This window comes from Rana temporaria, chromosome 10 (assembly GCF_905171775.1).
Source record: "Rana temporaria chromosome 10, aRanTem1.1, whole genome shotgun sequence".
Taxonomy (NCBI): Eukaryota; Metazoa; Chordata; class Amphibia; order Anura; family Ranidae; genus Rana; species Rana temporaria.
Window position 1 is genome coordinate 1123441 of NC_053498.1, and position 22608 is coordinate 1146048.

At 51.3% G+C, this 22608-nt stretch overlaps 1 protein-coding gene across 1 annotated transcript in view; it reads right to left on the reverse strand.

Moving 5' to 3' along the window:
* The window catches only part of USP48 (ubiquitin specific peptidase 48), a 46469-nt gene extending 31236 nt beyond the window's left edge, over positions 1–15233 (reverse strand). Inside the window, exons 1-9 of the mRNA XM_040327016.1 lie at positions 15041–15233; positions 13295–13415; positions 12367–12523; positions 9219–9346; positions 8251–8375; positions 6369–6477; positions 6154–6287; positions 5953–6035; positions 5686–5865 (exon numbers count right to left, since the gene is read on the reverse strand). Of these exons, the coding sequence (XP_040182950.1) occupies positions 5686–5865; positions 5953–6035; positions 6154–6287; positions 6369–6477; positions 8251–8375; positions 9219–9346; positions 12367–12523; positions 13295–13415; positions 15041–15174 (1171 nt within the window). The 5' untranslated portion in view covers positions 15175–15233. The remainder of the gene's footprint in view (positions 1–5685; positions 5866–5952; positions 6036–6153; positions 6288–6368; positions 6478–8250; positions 8376–9218; positions 9347–12366; positions 12524–13294; positions 13416–15040) is intronic.
* Between the last annotated feature and the right edge of the window lie 7375 nt (positions 15234–22608).

Sequence of the window (22608 nt, forward strand, 5' to 3'; positions counted from 1 at the left end):
TCCCCAATTGCTTGTTTAGGATATTGTATCTATTTTTCTAAATATTTTTCTAGATATTCTCTCATTTAAGGTTTTTCTCACATGAACACATTTTCGCCTCATTTATGTGGTAGCGCACTATTTTTGTTTTACACATCACATCCGATATAATTTTTCTGTCGTATGAGAATTTTCGGGACTTTAGTAACGTATTCAATTTCTACTTGCGACTATTAAGCGAAAGAAGTCGTACGATATTCGGATGGTGTGTACGGGCCATAAGGGATGTGCATTACAGGGAAAGAAAATCCATCACATACCCACTGACAGGATGGAGCTCTGCGTTGTTTACATAGGCCGAGTTCTATGTCTCAGCTTGACGATCAGCAGACATCCATTGGCCGGCACACACTGATTGACTTCTGCTGTGACCAACCACAGCAGAAGCGGCGTGCACCACCTACTAGGACGTGCAGAATCACATTCATATATACAGAGCATCCGGAAAAGTATTCACAACGCTTCGCTTGTTTCACATTTTGTCATGTTACAGCCTTCTTCTACAAACAATCCCCCATAATGTCAACATGAGATGTTAGTTAGAAATCTTTGGATAGTTATTAAAAAATCCCCATGTACACAAGTATCACAGGCTCCTTCAACCATGTACACAAGTATCACAGGCTCCTCCCCATGTACACAAGTATCACAGGCTCCTCCCCATGTACACAAGTATCACAGGCTCCTCCCAATGTACACAAGTATCACAGGCTCCTTCAACCATGTACACAAGTATCACAGGCTCCTCCCCATGTACACAAGTATCACAGGCTCCTCCCCATGTACACAAGTATCACAGGCTCCTCCCCATGTACACAAGTATCACAGGCTCCTCCCCATGTACACAAGTATCACAGGCTCCTCCCCATGTACACAAGTATCACAGGCTCCTCCCCATGTACACAAGTATCACAGGCTCCTCCCCATGTACACAAGTATCACCACAGGCTCCTTCCCCATCTACACAAGTATCACAGGCTCCTTCCCCATCTACACAAGTATCACCACAGGCTCCTTCCCCATGTACACAAGTATCACAGGCTCCTCCCATGTACACAAGTATCACAGGCTCCTCCCCATGTACACAAGTATCACCACAGGCTCCTTCCCCATCTACACAAGTATCACAGGCTCCTCCCATGTACACAAGTATCACAGGCTCCTCCCCATGTACACAAGTATCACAGGCTCCTTCCCCATCTACACAAGTATCACCACAGGCTCCTCCCCATGTACACAAGTATCCCAGGCTCCTTCCCCGTGTACACAAGTATCCCAGGCTCCTTCCCCATCTACACAAGTATCACCACAGGCTCCTTCCCCATCTACACAAGTATCACAGGCTCCTTCCCCATGTACACAAGTATCACCACAGGCTCCTCCCCATGTACACAAGTATCACAGGCTCCTCCCATGTACACAAGTATCACAGGCTCCTCCCCATGTACACAAGTATCACAGGCTCCTTCCCCATCTACACAAGTATCACCACAGGCTCCTCCCATGTACACAAGTATCACAGGCTCCTCCCCATGTACACAAGTATCACAGGCTCCTCCCCATGTACACAAGTATCACAGGCTCCTTCCCCATCTACACAAGTATCACCACAGGCTCCTCCCCATGTACACAAGTATCCCAGGCTCCTTCCCCGTGTACACAAGTATCCCAGGCTCCTTCCCCATCTACACAAGTATCACAGGCTCCTCCCCATGTACACAAGTATCACAGGCTCCTTCCCCGTGTACACAAGTATCCCAGGCTCCTTCCCCGTGTACACAAGTATCACAGGCTCCTTCCCCGTGTACACAAGTATCACAGGCTCCTTCCCCGTGTACACAAGTATCCCAGGCTCCTTCCCCGTGTACACAAGTATCACAGGCTCCTTCCCCATCTACACAAGTATCACAGGCTCCTCCCCATGTACACAAGTATCACAGGCTCCTCCCCATCTACACAAGTATCACAGGCTCCTCCCCTATCTACACAAGTATCACAGGCTCCTTCCCCATCTACACAAGTATCACAGGCTCCTCCCCATGTACACAAGTATCACAGGCTCCTTCCCCATCTACACAAGTATCACAGGCTCCTTCCCCATGTACACAAGTATCACAGGCTCCTCCCCATGTACACAAGTATCACAAGCTCCTTCCCCATCTACACAAGTATCACAGGCTCCTTCCCCATGTACACAAGTATCACAGGCTCCTCCCCATGTACACAAGTATCACAGGCTCCTTCCCCATCTACACAAGTATCACAGGCTCCTTCCCCATGTACACAAGTATCCCAGGCTCCTTCCCCATGTACACAAGTATCCCAGGCTCCTTCCCCATCTACACAAGTATCACAGGCTCCTTCCCCGTGTACACAAGTATCACAGGCTCCTCCCCCATGTACACAAGCATCACAGGCTCCTTCCCCATGTACACAAGAATCACAGGCTCCTTCCCCATCTACACAAGTATCACAGGCTCCTCCCCATCTACACAAGTATCACAGGCTCCTTCCCCGTGTACACAAGTATCCCAGGCTCCTTCCCCATCTACACAAGTATCCCAGGCTCCTTCCCCATGTACACAAGTATCACAGGCTCCTTCCCCGTGTACACAAGTATCACAGGCTCCTTCCCTGTGTACACAAGTATCACAGGCTCCTTCCCTATCTACACAAGTATCACAGGCTCCTTCCCCATGTACACAAGTATCCCAGGCTCCTTCCCCATGTACACAAGTATCACAGGCTCCTTCCCCCATCTACACAAGTATCACAGGCTCCTTCCCCATCTACACAAATATCACAGGCTCCTTCCCCATCTACACAAGTATCACAGGCTCCTCCCCATCTACACAAGTATCACAGGCTCCTTCCCCATGTACACAAGTATCACAGGCTCCTCCCCCATCTACACAAGTATCACAGGCTCCTCCCCCATCTACACAAGTATCACAGGCTCCTCCCCCATCTACACAAGTATCACAGGCTCCTCCCATGTACACAAGTATCACCACAGGCTCCTCCCCATGTACACAAGTATCACAGGCTCCTTCCCCATCTACACAAGTATCACAGGCTCCTTCCCCATCTACACAAGTATCACAGGCTCCTTCCCCATCTACACATGTATCACAGGCTCCTTCCCCGTGTACACAAGTATCACAGGCTCCTCCCCCATCTACACAAGTATCACAGGCTCCTTCCCCATCTACACATGTATCACAGGCTCCTTCCCCGTGTACACAAGTATCACAGGCTCCTCCCCCATCTACACAAGTATCACAGGCTCCTCCCCCATCTACACAAGTATCACAGGCTCCTCCCCCATCTACACAAGTATCACAGGCTCCTTCCCCACCTACACAAGTATCACAGGCTCCTTCCCCACGTACACAAGTATCACAGGCTCCTTCCCCACGTACACAAGTATCACAGGCTCCTTCCCCATGTACACAAGTATCACAGGCTCCTTCCCCATGTACACAAGTATCACAGGCTCCTTCCCCATGTACACAAGTATCACAGGCTCCTTCCCCATGTACACAAGTATCACAGGCTCCTTCCCCATCTACACAAGTATCACAGGCTCCTTCCCCATCTACACAAGTATCACAGGCTCCTTCCCCATCTACACAAGTATCACAGGCTCCTTCCCCATCTACACAAGTATCACAGGCTCCTTCCCCATCTACACAAGTATCACAGGCTCCTCCCCATGTACACAAGTATCACAGGCTCCTCCCCATCTACACAAGTATCACAGGCTCCTTCCCCATCTACACAAGTATCACAGGCTCCTTCCCCATCTACACAAGTATCACAGGCTCCTTCCCCATCTACACAAGTATCACAGGCTCCTTCCCCATGTACACAAGTATCACAGGCTCCTCCCCCATGTACACACGTATCACAGGCTCCTTCCCCATGTACACAAGTATCACAGGCTCCTTCCCCATGTACACAAGTATCACAGGCTCCTTCCCCATCTACACAAGTATCCCAGGCTCCTTCCCCATGTACACAAGCATCACAGGCTCCTTCCCCATGTACACAAGTATCACAGGCTCCTTCCCCATGTACACAAGTATCACAGGCTCCTTCCCCATGTACACAAGTATCACAGGCTCCTTCCCCACCTACACAAGTATCACAGGCTCCTTCCCCATGTACACAAGTATCACAGGCTCCTTCCCCATCTACACAAGTATCACAGGCTCCTCCCCATGTACACAAGTATCACAGGCTCCTCCCATCTACACAAGTATCACAGGCTCCTCCCCCATCTACACAAGTATCACAGGCTCCTTCCCCATGTACACAAGTATCACAGGCTCCTTCCCTATCTACACAAGTATCACAGGCTCCCTCCCCATCTACACAAGTATCACAGGCTCCTTCCCCATGTACACAAGTATCACAGGCTCCTTCCCCATCTACACAAGTATCACAGGCTCCTCCCCATGTACACAAGTATCACAGGCTCCTCCCCATGTACACAAGTATCACAGGCTCCTTCCCCATGTACACAAGTATCACAGGCTCCTCCCCATGTACACAAGTATCACAGGCTCCTCCCCCATGTACACAAGTATCACAGGCTCCTCCCATGTACACAAGTATCACAGGCTCCTTCCCCATGTACACAAGTATCACAGGCTCCTCCCCATGTACACAAGTATCACAGGCTCCTTCCCCATGTACACAAGTATCACAGGCTCCTTCCCCATCTACACAAGTATCCCAGGCTCCTTCCCCATGTACACAAGTATCCCAGGCTCCTTCCCCATCTACACAAGAATCACAGGCTCCTCCCATCTACACAAGTATCACAGGCTCCTCCCCTGTGTACACAAGTATCACAGGCTCCTTCCCCATGTACACAAGTATCACAGGCTCCTCCCCATCTACACAAGTATCACAGGCTCCTTCCCCATCTACACAAGTATCACAGGCTCCTTCCCCACCTACACAAGTATCACAGGCTCCTCCTATGTACACAAGTATCACAGGCTCCTTCCCCATGTACACAAGTATCACAGGCTCCTTCCCCATGTACACAAGTATCACAGGCTCCTCCCCATGTACACAAGTATCACAGGCTCCCTCCCCATCTACACAAGTATCACAGGCTCCTTCCCCAGCTACACAAGTATCACAGGCTCCTCCTATGTACACAAGTATCACAGGCCTGTAAAACTTGTGTACATGGGAGGAGTCTGTGACGGGAAGAGCCTGCGATACTTGTATACATGGTATTTTTTCCTTTTTTATTTTTAATAAATTTGCGAACATTTCAAACAATTTCTCTCACGTTGTCATTATGGGGGATTATTTGTAGAATTTTGAGGAAAATAATAAAATGTAATCCATTTTGGAAAAAGGGCGTAACATAAGATGTGGAAGAAGTGAAGTGCTGTGAGTACTTTCCGGATGCTCTGTATACATGTGATTCTGTATGAATTGGCCGCCCTGTAACAGTAAATCTGATATAGATGTGCAATATCCTATTATAACTACTCAATGACCACCCTACAGGACCACCTCTGACTTCTATCACCGATATGTGGGGGGGGCATGGGGGGGGGTGAGTACACCGCTCGTAGTAAAGTGAGAGGTAAAAGGGCACTCACAACGTAAAGCCTTTACCTAGATCCTCCTCAATTCCCAGCTGGAGCTTCTTCCCCTCCATCTTCTCGATCTCCTCATCATTGAACTTGTACCACTCGGAGGTGTGGGGGTCCCGGACGTGGGCGATGTAATGCCCGGAGTAGGCGCTCACACCCCGGTGTATGAGGACCGCGGTCAGCTCATAACTATAATTACTGCCTGAAAAGAAGAGGATTGGTCAGGAAAGTCTCGGAACTTGGCACTCGAGGATCATCGGAGTCCCTAGAAATGTGACGGGTCACCCACCTGGCTGTTCTACGAAGGGCCCCATGTCCAGGGTCTCGGAGAAGGCGATGTACGTGTTCAGCTTCTTCTTGTGGCCGGTTTGTCTGCAGACAGAAGATGGGATTATACAGAGAGGGTCAATGAAAACTACACTGCTCCAAGCAGTCAGTTTCTGGTCGCTATTGGCAACACATTCTGGGGCGGAGCCTGCCAGTACCACACCTGTCAAAGACGAATCGCATGAGCTGGAGGTTCAGGGTTGGCGGCAACTTGACCAATCGGATTTTGCGGGTGGCGTTCTGCTTGGTCTGACAAGTCTCACAGAAATAACGATTGTCTCCCTCCAACTTCTCTTCCTGCAGAGAAAACAAACATTCTAAGAACGCAAAGAAACAAACAAGATGGCGGCTGTGAACGGGGGCGGGGAGGAGACCTACCTTGAGGAACTCTGTGACACAGTCCGTCAGCTGCTTGTGGCCCTGAATGTTCAGCTCCAGCTCATAGAACTTTGACACCAACTTGGACTCTCGGCCGCAGTGACTGCAACTGGAAGAGAGAGAGCAGAGAGTGACACCAACGCACCACACCGGGGCAGAGAGTGACACCAACGCACCACACCGGGGCAGAGAGTGACACCAACGCAACACACCGGGGCAGAGAGTGACACCAACGCAACACACCGGGGCAGAGAGTGACACCAACGCAACACACCGGGGCAGAGAGTGACACCAACGCAACACACCGGGGCAGAGAGTGACACCAACGCAACACACCGGGGCAGAGAGTGACACCAACGCACCACACCGGGGCAGAGAGTGACACCAACGCAACACACCGGGGCAGAGAGTGACACCAACGCAACACACCGGGGCAGAGAGTGACACCAACGCAACACACCGGGGCAGAGAGTGACACCAACGCAACACACCGGGGCAGAGAGTGACACCAACGCAACACACCGGGGCAGAGAGTGACACCAACGCAACACACCGGGGCAGAGAGTGACACCAACGCAACACACCGGGGCAGAGAGTGACACCAACGCAACACACCGGGGCAGAGAGTGACACCACACCGGGCAGAAAGTGACACCAAGGCACCACACCGGGCAGAGAGTGACACCAACGCACCACACTGGGCAGAGAGTGACACCAACGCACCACACAGGGCAGAGAGTGACACCAACGCACCACACCGGGGCAGAGAGTGACACCAACGCACCACACCGGGGCAGAGAGTGACACCAACGCACCACACCGGGGCAGAGAGTGACACCACACCGGGCAGAAAGTGACACCAAGGCACCACACCGGGGCAGAGAGTGACACCAACGCACCACACCGGGGCAGAGAGTGACACCAACGCACCACACCGGGGCAGAGAGTGACACCAACGCACCACACCGGGGCAGAGAGTGACACCAACGCACCACACCGGGGCAGAGAGTAACACCAACGCACCACACCGGGGCAGAGAGTAACACCAACGCACCACACCGGGGCAGAGAGTAACACCAAGGCACCAGGGCAGAGAGTGACACCAAGGCACCACACCGGGCAGAAAGTGGCACCAATGCACCACACCGGGCCGAGAGTGACACCAACACACCACACACCCTATGGCGGGTTTTTATACTCGACTGTACGTAGAATTTACGCCAATATAAGTGAATGGGGGATAATTAGACATTGTGACAATATAGTGTCTGGCAATGACGGACGCGGGGCCTCCTGGCAAGGACGGACGCGGGGCCTCTGGCAAGGACCGACACGGACGGGGGGCCCCTGGCAAGGACGACGTGCATCAGGAAAAATCTGAATTCCTCATTTTTTTCTTCTCTATGTTCAGCATTTTTCTACCTAAACACTGAAGAAGATCCAGATGAAATGGTCCCCCGGCTGGGTGTTGCTGTACTGCGGTGGGGTGACAGGCGGTATCCAGGGAACACATAATGACAGCGCAGCAATGCTCGCCCGCACGGCAGGAGGTCACATGACAAGATTTACTGATGTAATATCAGAGTCCTCCGTAAGACTTTACAGAACAAAGCTTTGCTATACGTGGCTTCAACAGGACCCGTCCCCCTTCTCACAGAACTGCCTGCCACCCTTCCAGAAGAAGAGACTGCCTGAATATTCCTCCCCCCACCCAGACCACCCAGTACCTGGGCTCTGACCTACAGGAGGAAAGATTTCCTTATATTGCCCCTGAATGATCGCCAGACATCACCACACGGCAACAGGAACCAAAATGTCTATTGGCTGAAAACCGTCATGGGTGTGGCCAGTCACTGCACAGCCCCGCCCTCCCAGGACTCACATGGTGACATAGGCGTACTGCCCGCAGAACTGGTCCTGGATGATGTTCCGCACATCCGGGTTCTTCTGTTTGATTAAAGTGTTTTCCAGAAGAGTCATGAACAGCTTGGAGAACTCCTGAGCATCCTATACACAGGAACAGAGGGCAAAGGTCAGCATGGCAAACACCCCCCCCCCCTCTGGATACCCTAACTGACAAATTCCCCCCTTCAAATACCCAACTGAAATACAAGTCTCCCCCCCCCCCCTCCGGATACCCAACTGAAATACAAATCCCCCTCCGGATACCCAACTGACAAATCCCCCCCTCCGGATACCCAACTGAAATACAAATCCCCCTCCGGATACCCAACTGACAAATCCCCCCCCTCTGGATACCCAACTGAAATCCAAATCCCCCTCCGGATACCCAACTGACAAATCCCCTCCTCTGGATACCCAACTGAAATCCAAATCTCCCTCCGGATACCCAACTGAAATACAAATCCCCCTCCGGATACCCAACTGACAAATCCCCCCTCCGGATACCCAACTGAAATACAAATCCCTGTCCGGATACCCAACTGAAATACAAATCCCCCCCTCCGGATACCCAACTGAAACACAAATCCCCCCCCACCCCCGGATACCCAAATACATCAGAGCAATCATCCCCCCCCCCCCAGAATACACTAAATACAAAATATACACATATGTAGAATGGTATCCTTACTATTATTAGTGAGATTGAGTGACAAAATTAATGCCAAAAAAATTAAAAAATCATCATCCCACCCCCCCGTGTCCTTCCTGCTGACAGGAGTGTTTATGCAAAGCAGCGTTCTACACCTGTCAGGACTGGGAGAGAGGCCACGCCTCCTGGAGATGAACCCGCCCACCTGCAGCCAGGGGGTCTCACACTTTACTGAAAGGGGGATTCTCGGCATGTCAGAGCCGCACACTATTACAGGTGTAGTGAAGAGGCGTCACCTGTTGCTGCCCCGTGTCCAATCCCAGCGCTCGGATGAAGCTGCAGGGGTCGATGTAGCGGCGGTTGCTGTTCTGTAGCAGAGCGAAGAGGTACTGGAGGTGTTCACAGATACTCTGCGGCTCGTATTCTGAAAAAGGACACAACACAGGAGGTCAGTCACCCCAGACAGCCAATCATAAGAGCCGATTACAGGCAGATCCCCCTCACATTCACTTTACTGACCAATCATGTTCTCCCAATCCATATAAAGAGAAAATGGACTAGGGGCTAGTCATGGACTTTATGGGCATTATATGTTGGTATGTTCTCCCAATCCATATTCTCTGCCTGCACCCCCCCCCCCCTAAAAAAAAAAAAAAAAAAAAAAAAAAAGAATATCACTGCTGAGTAGCCTGGCTGAGGAAAAAGGATCAGTTCACCTTTACTATAAACCTCCCATACAGGAGGGGGGGTGTCTGTAGATTTGAGGGGAGGGGTCTGTAGATTTAGGGGGGGGGTCTGTAGATAAAAACAGACTGAGCAGCTCTGACCAGAGTTGTGTAAAGTCCTTCCTATAGGTGGAGACCATTTCCATACCCCCTGAGCTCTGCCAGAGAGGTCAGCATCACATCCTGCCTTGTTGGTAAGACACTCAGGAAGTGGCGGGCACTGACCGGTGGGAAGTGCCGGGCGGCACTGACCGGCGGGCAGGAAGTGGCGGGCAGCACTGACCAGTAGGGGTGTTGAAAATGATCGGCGCATCGATGCATCGCGATTATGCCTGTCCCGATTCGGCATCGATGCAGGTATGCAGCCTAATCGATTATGAATGACGTCATTCTAGCTCCTCCCCCTCGCCCGCACAGCAGCATCTTTTCCGGTCATGACAGACCAGTGACCGGCTGGCTGCGCCTGGTGCCGTTCCCCTTATTAGAGGATGTAGCCTAATAAGTATTCTGCCCGGCCCCTCACCCACGCTCTCCCCCTTCTCAGGATGTGTACCTGTGTGGAGTGACACGGGCATCTCCCCGATGGGCTGGCGCAGGTCACTGCACGGAGCTGTGAGACAGATTACTGCAGCTGTCTTATCACACGTGGAATAAGGAATAGCGTCGGCTTCAGAAAACAAGCTGTGAGGAGGGGGGATGGTAGGAGTGCTCCGAGGGTGAGATAAGTCTGTCAGTCTGCTTAATTTATGTGAGGGGTGAGTGCAGAGAAGTGGCATATCCCCCCCCCCATCCAGTGTATACTGTCTGTGTGCCTAACACATTGGGGGCTGAAAAAAAAAAATGTTTCACCAGTGCTAATGAATTGATGTAAACTGAACACCAACTGGGAAAAGTGACATGCTAAACAAAACTCCTGTGATACCGTAGGATCTTTTTGATCATTCCTATTACCTATAAACATGTACTGGTCCAGTTCCTCCATGGGTTTTATCAAATAAACTTTGTTTTTCTTTATTACTGCCACTAATTGATTGACTTCATTCTGGTCTTAACCCATTGAGCGCTGACTCACATTGGGGGCTGCACAGTGCACACTCTTTTTCCGTCTAATTTCTTCCAAAGATTTCCCTATCACTTCTCCCCTCTGGAAACATGCAGTGATCTGCAAGCAGTATATTATTTCTTACTGATTGGAATGTCTTCCCTTTTCTTTTTTTTGCACTGATGTTGACCTGTTTACTATCCAAGTTGCTGCCAAAAGACTAAAGTGTATTATTTTTTCCTTTAATATAAAAAATATATCATATTTACCTGCTGACCGTCTCTTGTACCATGTCTGCAGTCCCTGACCGTCTCTTGTACCATGTCTGCAGTCCCTGACCATCTTCTGTAGCATGTCTGCAGTCTCTGACTGTCTCCTGTAGCATGTCTGCAGTCTCTGACCGTCTCCTGTAGCATGTCTGCAGTCTCTGACCGTCTCCTGTAGCATGTCTGCAGTCTCTGACCGTCTCCTGTAGCATGTCTGCAGTCTCTGACCGTCTCCTGTAGCATGTCTGCAGTCTCTGACCGTCTCCTGTAGCATGTCTGCAGTCTCTGACCGTCTCCTGTAGCATGTCTGCAGTCTCTGACCGTCTCCTGTAGCATGTCTGCAGTCTCTGACCGTCTCCTGTAGCATGTCTGCTGTGTTTAGACTTTGCTACATGCAGGAAGTGTTAGTGTGTGTTTTTTTTTTAAACAGATAGAAAAAAAAATGGAGTACTTAATTTTTTTTGATGAAAGCCATGCGCACTTGCGCTGCAATCGTGATGCATCATCGAATCGAATCGAATCGTGGACTTGATAATCGTAATCGCATCGAATCGTGAGACCGGTGAAGATGCGCAGCCCTACTGACCAGTGGGCAGGAAGTGGCGGGCGGCACTGACCGGCGGGCAGGAAGTGGCGGGCACTGACCGGCAGGACTGCCCTGATTATCAGGGTAGATGTCCGGGTATCGGCTCTCCTCTCGCACTGTCAGGGTGAGGAGAAGAAAGTCGATAACCCGCTTGTGTTTACATCCGAGATCAGCTGTCATTAGACACAGCTGATCACATGGTAAAGGACCGCTGTGATTGGCCCTGTACCTCAATCTGTGATCAGCTGTGTCTGAAGGATCGCAGGCAGTGAACAGAAGGACATCGATGGACGACCTCCTGGCAATGTGAGCCCGAGGTGTACCGTCTTTTGGCAATGGTGTGGGCAGGAAGGGGTTACAGTGCATGGTCCTCACTAAAGAACATTATTATTATCAGGTGATTGTGGCGGAGTTCCCTTTTAGGATCAAAGCTATTGTGTCAGGGAAGAGAGGGGTGGAGGAATCAGAGGAAGAGCCGCCCCTCCTGTGAGGGGGAGGGTGAACAGAAACTGCTGGGAGTGTCTTATCAACAAGGTAGGACCAGGGATGACCTCTCTGGGAGGAGTGTAAATAGACGACACCTATAGGAAGACTCCACCCAACTTTAGTCTGGTTTCATTTCCAGTCCCTCCCCCCCTGTATGGGAGGTGAACTGACCCTTTAAGCCAACTTCCTGGCAATCCTCCCCAGGACTGGTGTGGTGGGATGATAAGTCCATCGCCCGGACCCCGATCTCCGCCCCGTGTTACCTGAAAGCCACCGAGTGCTGTACTCTACACACACCACCCTGGGACCCCTCCCCCAGAGCAGAGTCTGCAGTCCCACCTTTGTCCTCCAGGATGCACTCCTCCGCCTTCTCCACACTGGAGGGATCATCATACAGGTAGAGCGCCCTCCGCAGCTCCATGTTCAGGAACCACACCTGTACAAAGGTGTTCACATAACACGTGGCCCCCAGATTGGTCAACCCCACAAACGTGTCCTACAAGAGAGAGAGAGAGAGAGAATATGGTGAAGGTCAAACAGGTGACAACCCAACAGACCTGACCCACCCCCTCCAACAGACCCGACCCCTCCAACAGACCCGATCCGCCCCCTCCAATCAGACCCGACCTGCCCCCTCCAACAGACCCGACCTGCCCCCTCCAACAGACCCGACCTGCCCCCTCCAACAGACCCGACCTGCCCCCTCCAACAGACCCGACCTGCCCCCTCCAACAGACCCGACCCCTCCAACAGACCCAACCCCTCCAACAGACCCGATCCGCCCCCTCCAATCAGACCCGACCTGCCCCCTCCAACAGACCCGACCCCTCCAACCAGACCCGACCCCTCCAACCAGACCCGACCCCTCCAACCAGACCCGACCCCTCCAACCAGACCCGACCCCTCCAACCAGACCCGACCTGCCCCCTCCAACAGACCCAACCCCTCCAACCAGACCCGACCCCTTCAATCAAACCCGACCTGCCCCCTCCAACAGACCCGACCCGCCCCCTCCAATCAAACCCGACCCGCCCCCTCCAACAGACCCGACCCCTCCAACAGACCCGACCCGCCCCCTCCAATCAAACCCGACCCGCCCCCTCCAACAGACCCGACCCGCCCCCTCCAACAGACCCGACCCGCCCCCTCCAACAGACCCGACCCGCCCCCTCCAACAGACCCGACCCGCCCCCTCCAACAGACCCGACCCGGTGACACCCCCAACCAGCTGGAGGGCGATGCGGGGACACAGGCGGGGGACACGGACCTTCTTGCGTCTCTCACAGTTGGGATCGTCAATATTATGGAAAGTGTTCTCATCGATCTCCCCCAACCACACGTGTTCCCCGACTCCAACCAGACAATTCGGGTTCCCCTTACAGTTCCTCCTATAGAGAAAGAGACGTCATTATATACAGGGGGGGGGGTGGCTGTTGCACACACACAGAGGATGATGGGGGGGAAGAAATGTCAGTTGCACACAAAGAGGATGATGAGGGGGGAAGAAATGTCAGTTGCACACACACAGAGGATGATGGGGGGGAAGAAATGTCAGTTGCACACACAGAGGATGATGGGGGGGGAAGAAATGTCAGTTGCACACACAGAGGATGATGGGGGGAAGAAATGTCAGTTGCACACACAGAGGATGATGGGGGGGGGGGGGAGAAATGTCAGTTGCACACACAGAGGATGATGGGGGGGAAGAAATGTCAGTTGCACACAAAGAGGATGATGAGGGGGGAAGAAATGTCAGTTGCACACACACAGAGGATGATGGGGGGGAAGAAATGTCAGTTGCACACACAGAGGAGGATGGGGGGGAAGAAATGTCAGTTGCACACACAGAGGAGGATGGGGGGGGGAAGAAATGTCAGTTGCACACACAGAGGATGATGGGGGGAAGAAATGTCAGTTGCACACACAGAGGATGCTGGGGGGAAGAAATGTCAGTTGCACACACAGAGGATGCTGGGGGGAAGAAATGTCAGTTGCACACACAGCACACACAGAGGATGATGGGGAGGGGGAAAGAAATGTCAGTTGCACACACAGAGGATGATGGGGAGGGGAAGAAATGTCAGTTGCACACAGAGGGGATGATGGGGGGGGGGGAAGAAATGTCAGTTGCACACAGAGGGGATGATGGGGGGGGGAGAAATGTCAGTTGCACACAGAGGATGATGGGGAGGGGGGGAAGAAATGTCAGTTGCACACACAGAGGATGCTGGGGAGGGGGAAAGAAATGTCAGTTGCACACACAGAGGATGCTGGGGGAAAGAAATGTCAGTTGCACACAGAGGATGATGGGGGGGGAAGAAATGTCAGTTGCACACACAGAGGATGCTGGGGGAAAGAAATGTCAGTTGCACACCCAGAGGATGATGGAGGAAAGAAATGTCAGTTGCACACACAGAGGATGATGGGGGGGAAGAAATGTCAGTTGCACACACAGAGGGTGATGGGGGGGGGAAGAAATGTCAGTTGCACACACAGATGATGATGATGGGGGGAAGAAATGTCAGTTGCACACACAGAGGATGATGGGGGGGGAGAAATGTCAGTTGCACACACAGAAGATGATGGGGAGGGGGGAAGAAATGTCAGTTGCACACACAGAGGATGATGGGGGAGGGGGGAAGAAATGTCAGTTGCACACACAGAGGATGCTGGGGGAAAGAAATGTCAGTTGCACACACAGAGGATGATGGGGGAAAGTAATGTCAGTTGCACACAGAGGATGATGGGGGGGGAGAAATGTCAGTTGCACACACAGAGGATGATGGGGGGAAGAAATGTCAGTTGCACACACAGAGGATGATGGGGGGGGGAAGAAATGTCAGTTGCACACACAGAGGATGCTGGGGGAAAGAAATGTCAGTTGCACACACAGAAGAGGATGATGGGGGAAGAAATGTCAGTTGCACACACAGAGGATGCTGGGGGAAAGAAATGACAGTTGCACACACAGTAGAAGGCGGGAAGCCCTCTCTCTCCCCTCCCCCTCTCTCACCGGCACACCCCCCGCACACACGGCTCTAGGAGGACTCGGTAGGCGGTCTCTATGTGTTCCCGGGTCACCTCCTCCGGGCGGACGGTGTCGGTCCATCTCCAGGCCGCCTTCTCCAGCTGGAGCCGGGGAGCCATAGCGGCCTGACAGACTACGGCGGTGCCTCACACGCACCAACCAGGCGGCGTCATGACGTTCGGACAACGCAGCCAATCGCAGGGAAGCGCGGGATGCGCTGACCCCGCCCACTAGCGAGGAGGGACGTCCGACTGAGCGCGCCGAGAAAAAAGGGGCGGGGCTCAGGGTGGGTGAGTAGAGGGCGGGGAGTGACTGAGGAGGAGGAAGGGGCGGAGTGTGATTGAGGAGGAGGAAGGGGCGGGTCCGAGGGCGAGCGAGTATGAGACGGGGAGTGACGGAGGTAGGGGCGGGGCTGGCTGTCCTATCAGTGTGTCACGTGGTGAGTATACGGGACTTTTCTGTCAATGTGAAGGACCTGTAACCCGGGTAACCCACGTTTTCTCTCCTCCTGCAGAGGAACTACAAGTCCCATGAGGCATTGCAAGCCTGTGACAGTGAAAACATGTCTCCAGTGGTAGAGGGATGATGGGAATTGTAGTTTCCCTACAGTGGGTACCAGACTCCTCTGTACCCTGAGGGCACTGATTATTTGGGGCGAAGGTCTAAGCTGGATTCACCCATTTGTCGGTAGAAGAGGGTCAGATCGCCCCCCAGTGATGCCGAACCTTCCCCAGATAGCCGTCTGCTGTGTGGTTACTTAGGGACCCAAAGCCTGGTCTGAATAATGTGTCCGGGTTTCAGTCTGCCTGAAACCCGGACACATGATTCCAAACCCGGACTGTCCGAGTGATTCCCCAACAGGTGGCAACCCTACACCATAACCCTGTGAAGGACACCCAACCCTCTGAGGACCCACCATCAGCCTGTGAAGGACCTCTGAGGACCCACCATCAGCCTGTGAAGGACCTCTGTCCTCTAAAGACCCACCATCAGCCTGTGAAGGAAACCCAACCCTCTGAGGACCCACCATCAGCCTGTGAAGGACCCACCATCAGCCTGTGAAGGAAACCCAACCCTCTGAGGACCCACCATCAGCCTGTGAAGGACCCACCATCAGCCTGTGAAGGACCTCTGAGCACCCACCATCAGCCTGTGAAGGACCCACCATCAGCCTGTGAAGGACCTCTGAGGACCCACCATCAGCCTGTGAAGGACCTCTGTCCTCTAAAGACCCACCATCAGCCTGTGAAGGACCTCTGAGGACCCACCATCAGCCTGTGAAGGACCTCTGTCCTCTAAAGACCCACCATCAGCCTGTGAAGGACACCCAACCCTCTGAGGACCCACCATCAGCCTGTGAAGGACTCACCATCAGCCTGTGAAGGACCTCTGTCCTCTAAAGACCCACCATCAGCCTGTGAAGGACCTCTGAGGACCCACCATCAGCCTGTGAAGGACCTCTGAGGACCCACCATCAGCCTGTGAAGGATCTCTGAGGACCCACCATCAGCCTGTGAAGGACCTCTGAGGACCCACCATCAGCCTGTGAAGAGCCTCTGTCCTCTAAAGCCTGTGAAGGACCTCTGTCCTCTAAAGACCCACCATCAGCCTGTGAAGGACCTCTGTCCTCTAAAGACCCACCATCAGCATGTGAAGGACCTCTGTCCTCTAAAGACCCACCATCAGCCTGTGAAGGACCTCTGAGGACCCACCATCAGCCTGTGGGGGACCTCTGAGGACCCACCATCAGCCTGTGAAAGACCTCTGTCCTCTAAAGACCCACCATCAGCCTGTGAGGGACCTCTGAGGACCCACCATCAGCCTGTAAAGGACCTCTGAGGACCCACCATCAGCCTGTGAAGGACCTCTGTCCTCTGAGGACCCACCATCAGTCTGTGAAGGACACCCAACCCTCTGAGGACCCACCATCAGCCTGTGAAGAGCCTCTGTCCTCTAAAGACCCAATATCAGCCTGTGAAGGAAGCCCAACTCCTTGAGGACCCACCATCAGCCTGTGAAGGAAGCCCAACTCCTTGAGGACCCACTGTCACCCTGTGAAGGACCTCCCATCAGCCTGTGAGGGACCTCTGAGGACCCGCCATCAGTCTGTGAAGGACCTCTGTCCTCTGAGGACCCACCATCAGTCTGTGAAGGACCTCTGTCCTCTGAGGACCCACCATCAGTCTGTGAAGGACCTCTGTCCTCTGAGGACCCACCATCACCCTGTGAAGGACACCCAACCCTCTGAGGACCCACCATCAGTCTGTGAAGGACCTCTGTCCTCTGAGGACCCACCATCACCCTGTGAAGGACACCCAACCCTCTGAGGACCCATCATCACCCAGTGAAGGACACCCAACCCTCTGAGGACCCATCATCACCCTGTGAAGGACAATCCTGGCACTAACTGACTGGCAATACTTAAAATGCAATGTTTCTATCAGCGCAGTTCACTCATAAACAAATATAAAAATGGTGATATACATATCAACCTGTAAACATAAAATGTGCAAAAATACAAATTAGTGCAAAAATGCACCGCCACCTGGTTGCTGGCGAACACGCTGACTGACAATACTGGCACTGTCTGACAGTACTAACACTGACTGCAGTGATAGATCATTGTATTACCTCAGAACGAGGACTTGGATCATTGTATTACCTCAGAACGAGGACTTGGATCGCTGTATTACCTCAGAACGGGGCCTTAGAATCATTGTATTACCTCAGAACGAGGACTTAGATCACTGTATTACCTCAGAACGAGGACTTAGATCATTGTATTACCTCAGAACGGGGCCTTAGATCATTGTATTACTTCAGAACGAGGCTTTAGATCATTGTATTACCTCAGAACGAGGACTTAGATCATTGTATTACCTCAGAACGAGTCCTTAGATCATTGTATTACCTCAGAACGAGGACTTGGATCATTGTATTACCTCAGAACGAGGACTTAGTTTATTGTATTACCTCAGAACGAGGCCTTAGATCATTGTATTACCACAGAACGGGGCCTTAGATCATTGTATTACCTCAGAACGAGGACTTGGATCATTGTATTACCTGAGAACGAGGACTTAGATCATTGTATTACCACAGAACGAGGACTTAGATCATTGTATTACCTCAGAACGAGGACTTAGATCATTGTATTACCTCAGAACGGGGCCTTAGATCATAGTATTACCTCAGAACGGGGCCTTAGATCATTGTATTACTTCAGAACGAGGCTTTAGATCATTGTATTACCACAGAACGAGGCCTTAGATCATTGTATTACCTCAGAACGAGGCTTTAGATCATTGTATTACTTCAGAACGAGGCTTTAGATCATTGTATTACCTCAGAACGAGGACTTAGATCATTGTATTACTTCAGAACGAGGCCTTAGATCATTGTATTACCTCAGAACGAGGACTTAGTTCATTGTATTACCTCAGAACGAGGACTTAGTTCATTGTATTACCTCAGAACGAGGCATTAGATCATTGTATTACCACAGAACGGGGCCTTAGATCATTGTATTACCTCAGAATGGGGACTTGGATCATTGTATTACCTCAGAACGAGGCCTTAGATCATTGTATTACCTCAGAACGAGGACTTGGATCATTGTATTACCTGAGAACGAGGACTTAGATCATTGTATTACCACAGAACGAGGACTTAGATCATTGTATTACCTCAGAACGAGGCCTTAGAATAATTGTATTACCTTAGAATGAGGCCTTAGATCATTGTATTACCTCAGAACGAGGAGTTAGATCATTGTATTACCTCAGAACGAGGCCTTAGATCATTGTATTACCTCAGAACGAGGACTTGGATCATTGTATTGCCTCAGAACGAGGCCTTAGATCATAGTATTACCTCAGAACGGGGCCTTAGATCATTGTATTACCTCAGAACGGGTAGCTTAGACCATTGTATTACCTCAGAACAAGGACTTGGATCATTGTATTGCCTCAGAACGAGGACTTGGATCATTGTATTACCTCAGAATGGGGACTTAGATCATTGTATTACCACAGAACGGGGAAGTGAATCATTGTATTTCCTCAGAACGGGGACTTGGACCATTGTATTACCACAGAACGGGACCTTAGATCATTGTATTACCACAGAACGGTGAAGTGGATCATTGTATTACCTCAGAACGAGGCCTTAGATCATTGTATTACCTCAGAACGAGGCCTTAGATCATTGTATTACCTCAGAACGAGGACTTGGATCATTGTATTACCTCAGAACGAGGCCTTAGATCATTGTATTACCTCAGAACGAGGCCTTAGATCATTGTATTACCTCAGAACAAGGCCTTAGATCATTGTATTACCTCAGAACGAGGACTTGGATCATTGTATTACCTCCGAACGAGGACTTGGATCATTGTATTACCTCAGAACGAGGACTTGGATCATTGTATTACCACAGAATGGGGACTTAGATCATAGTATTACCTCAGAACGGGGACTTAGATAATTGTATTACCACAGAACGGGGATTTAGATCATTGCATTACCTCAGAACGGGGATTTAGATCATAGAATTACCACAGAATGGGGACTTAGATCATAGTATTACCACAGAACGAGGAAGTGGATCATTGTATTACCTCAGAACGGGACCTTTAGATCATAGTATTACCACAGAACGGGACCTTGGATCATAGTATTACCACAGAACGGGTAGCTTAGACCATTGTATTACCTCAGAACGGGACCTTAGATCATTGTATTACCTTAGAACGAGGACTTAGATCATTGTATTACCTCAGAACGGGACCTTAGACCATTGTATTACCTCAGAACATGGACTTGGACCATTGTATTACCTCAGAACGGGGACTTGGACCATTGTATTACCTCAGAACGGGGCCTTAGATCATTTTATTACCACAGAATGGGGACTTAGATCATTGTATTACCACAGAACGAGGACTTGGATCATTGTATTACCTCAGAACGAGGACTTGGATCATTGTATTACCTCAGAACGAGGACTTGGATCATTGTATTACCTCAGAACGGGACCTTAGACCATTGTATTACCTCAGAACGGGGACTTGGACCATTGTATTACCTCAGAACGGGGCCTTAGATCATTTTATTACCTCAGAACGAGGACTTAGATCATTGTATTACCACAGAACGAGGACTTTATAAGTCGCTGATCGCCGCCATTCCTACCAAAATAATAAATAAAAACATCCCATAGTTTGTAGATGATATAATTTTTGCACAAACCAATCAATATGCGCTTATTACGCACGACCGCGTAATTGTCAGTTAAAGTAACGCAGTGCCTTATGGCAAGAAAAGGCCAGATCATGAAGGGGGGAAAATCTTCTGGAGGGCAAGTGGTTAATATGTATATAAATGAATATTTAAAAAACATCCCTTTAAATTCAATATACAGTATCTGACAAAAGTAAGTACACCCCTCCGTCACATTTCTTATATCTTTTCATGCGACAACACTGAAGAAATGACACTTTGTATCTACAATGTTGTGTAGTGAGTGTACGGGGGGGGGGGGAGGGTGTACACGGGGACTGGAACTGTGATCTGATGAGACCAAGATAAAGGTATTTGGTGTCAGATGGTGTCAGGCGTGTGTGGGGGGGGGGGGGGACCAGGTGAGCAGGACAAAGACAAGTGAGTCTTCCCTACAGTCAGGCATGGTGGGGGGAGGGTCATGGTCTGGGGCTGCATGAGTGCTGCCGGCACTGGGGGGGCTACAGATCATTGAGGGGACCATGAATGCCAACATGTACTGTGACATACTGAAGCAGAGCATGATCCCCCTCCCTTCAGAGACTGGGCCGCAGGGTAGTTTTCCAACATAACCACCAAAAACACACCTCCAAGACCACCACTGCCTTGCTAAAGAAGCTGGGGGTAAAGGTGATGGACTGGCCAAGCATGTCTCCAGACCTAAACCCTATTGATCATCTGTGGGGGGAAGGGGGAGGAGCGCAAGGTCTCCAGTGACAACCTGTGACGCTCTGGTGACCTCCATGCCCAAGAGGTTTAAGGCAGTGCTGGAAAATAATGGCGGCCACACAAAATATTGACACTTTGTGGGCCCAATTTAGGACATTTTCACTTAGGGGTGTCCCGACTTTTGTTGCCAGAGGTTTAGACATTAATGGCTGTGTGTTGAGTTATTTGTTATACAAGCTGTACACTCACTACACAACATTGTAGATACAAAGTGTCATTTCTTCAGTGTTGTCACATGAAAAGATACAAGAAATGGGACCGAGGGGTGTACTTACTTTTGTCATATATTGTATGTGTCTTCAGAATGGTCCTTTGCAATGTTAAAAATCCTGCTTGCCAAATTTTTAGTGCATATTTGGTCAGTTCAAAAAAAAAAAAACGCCTCCCCTTTGAAATTAATTAAAAAACGCACCCGTGATGCGTTTTTTGAGTCACTTGACTTATGAGAAACGCACTGTAAACGCGGCACCTTTTCTTTTTCTATCGCCAAAACGCAGATAACCCTCTTTTCGGTCTAGTATACAGCGGTCTTGTTCGTGTCACCGGTGAGCCGGGACCTTCACCAGCATCATGCCATTTCATTCCGAGCCCCTCGGCCCGTCCAGAGAATTCTGATCCCTCTCGGCCTCCGGACAATTCTGATCTCCTCGGCTCGTCCAGAGGATTCTGATCCCCCTCGGCCTCCGGACAATTCTGATCTCCTCGGCCCGTCCGGACAATTCTGATCTCCTCGGCCCGTCCAGAGAATTCTGATCCCCCTCAGCCTCCGGAGAATTCTGATCTCCTCGGCCTGTCCGGACAATTCTGATCTCCTCGGCCCGTCCAGAGAATTCTGATCCCCCTCGGCCTCCGGAGAGTTCTGATCTCCTCGGCCTGTCCGGACAATTCTGATCTCCTCGGCTCATCCAGAGGATTCGGATCTCCTCGGCCCGTCCAGAGGATTCTGATCCCCCTCGGCCTCCGGAGAATTTTGATCTCCGCGGGCCCGTCTGGATCGTTCTGATCTCCTCAGCCCGTCTGGAGAGTTCTGATCTCCTCGGCCCGTCCGGACAATTCTGATCTCCTCAGCCCGTCCGGAGAGTTCTGATCTCCTCAGCCCGTCTGGACAATTCCGATCTCCTCTGCCCGTCCAGAGGATTCGGATTTTCTCGGCCCGTCCAGAGGATTCTGATCCCCCTCGGCCTCCGGAGAGTTCTGATCTCCTGGGCCCGTCCGGAGAGTTCTGACCTCCTGGGCCCGTCCGGAGAGTTCTGACCTCCTGGGCCCGTCCGGAGAGTTCTGATCTCCTGGGCCCGTCCGGAGAGTTCTGATCTCCTGGGCCCGTCCGGAGAGTTCTGACCTCCTGGGCCCGTCCGGAGAGTTCTGATCTCCTGGGCCCGTCCGGAGAGTTCTGATCTCCTGGGCCCGTCCGGAGAGTTCTGATCTCTGCGGCCCGTCCGGAGAGTTCTGATCTCCTCGGCCTGTCCGGAGAGTTCTGATCTCCTCAGCCCGTCTGGACAATTCCGATCTCCTCGGCTCGTCCAGAGGATTCGGATCTCCTCGGCC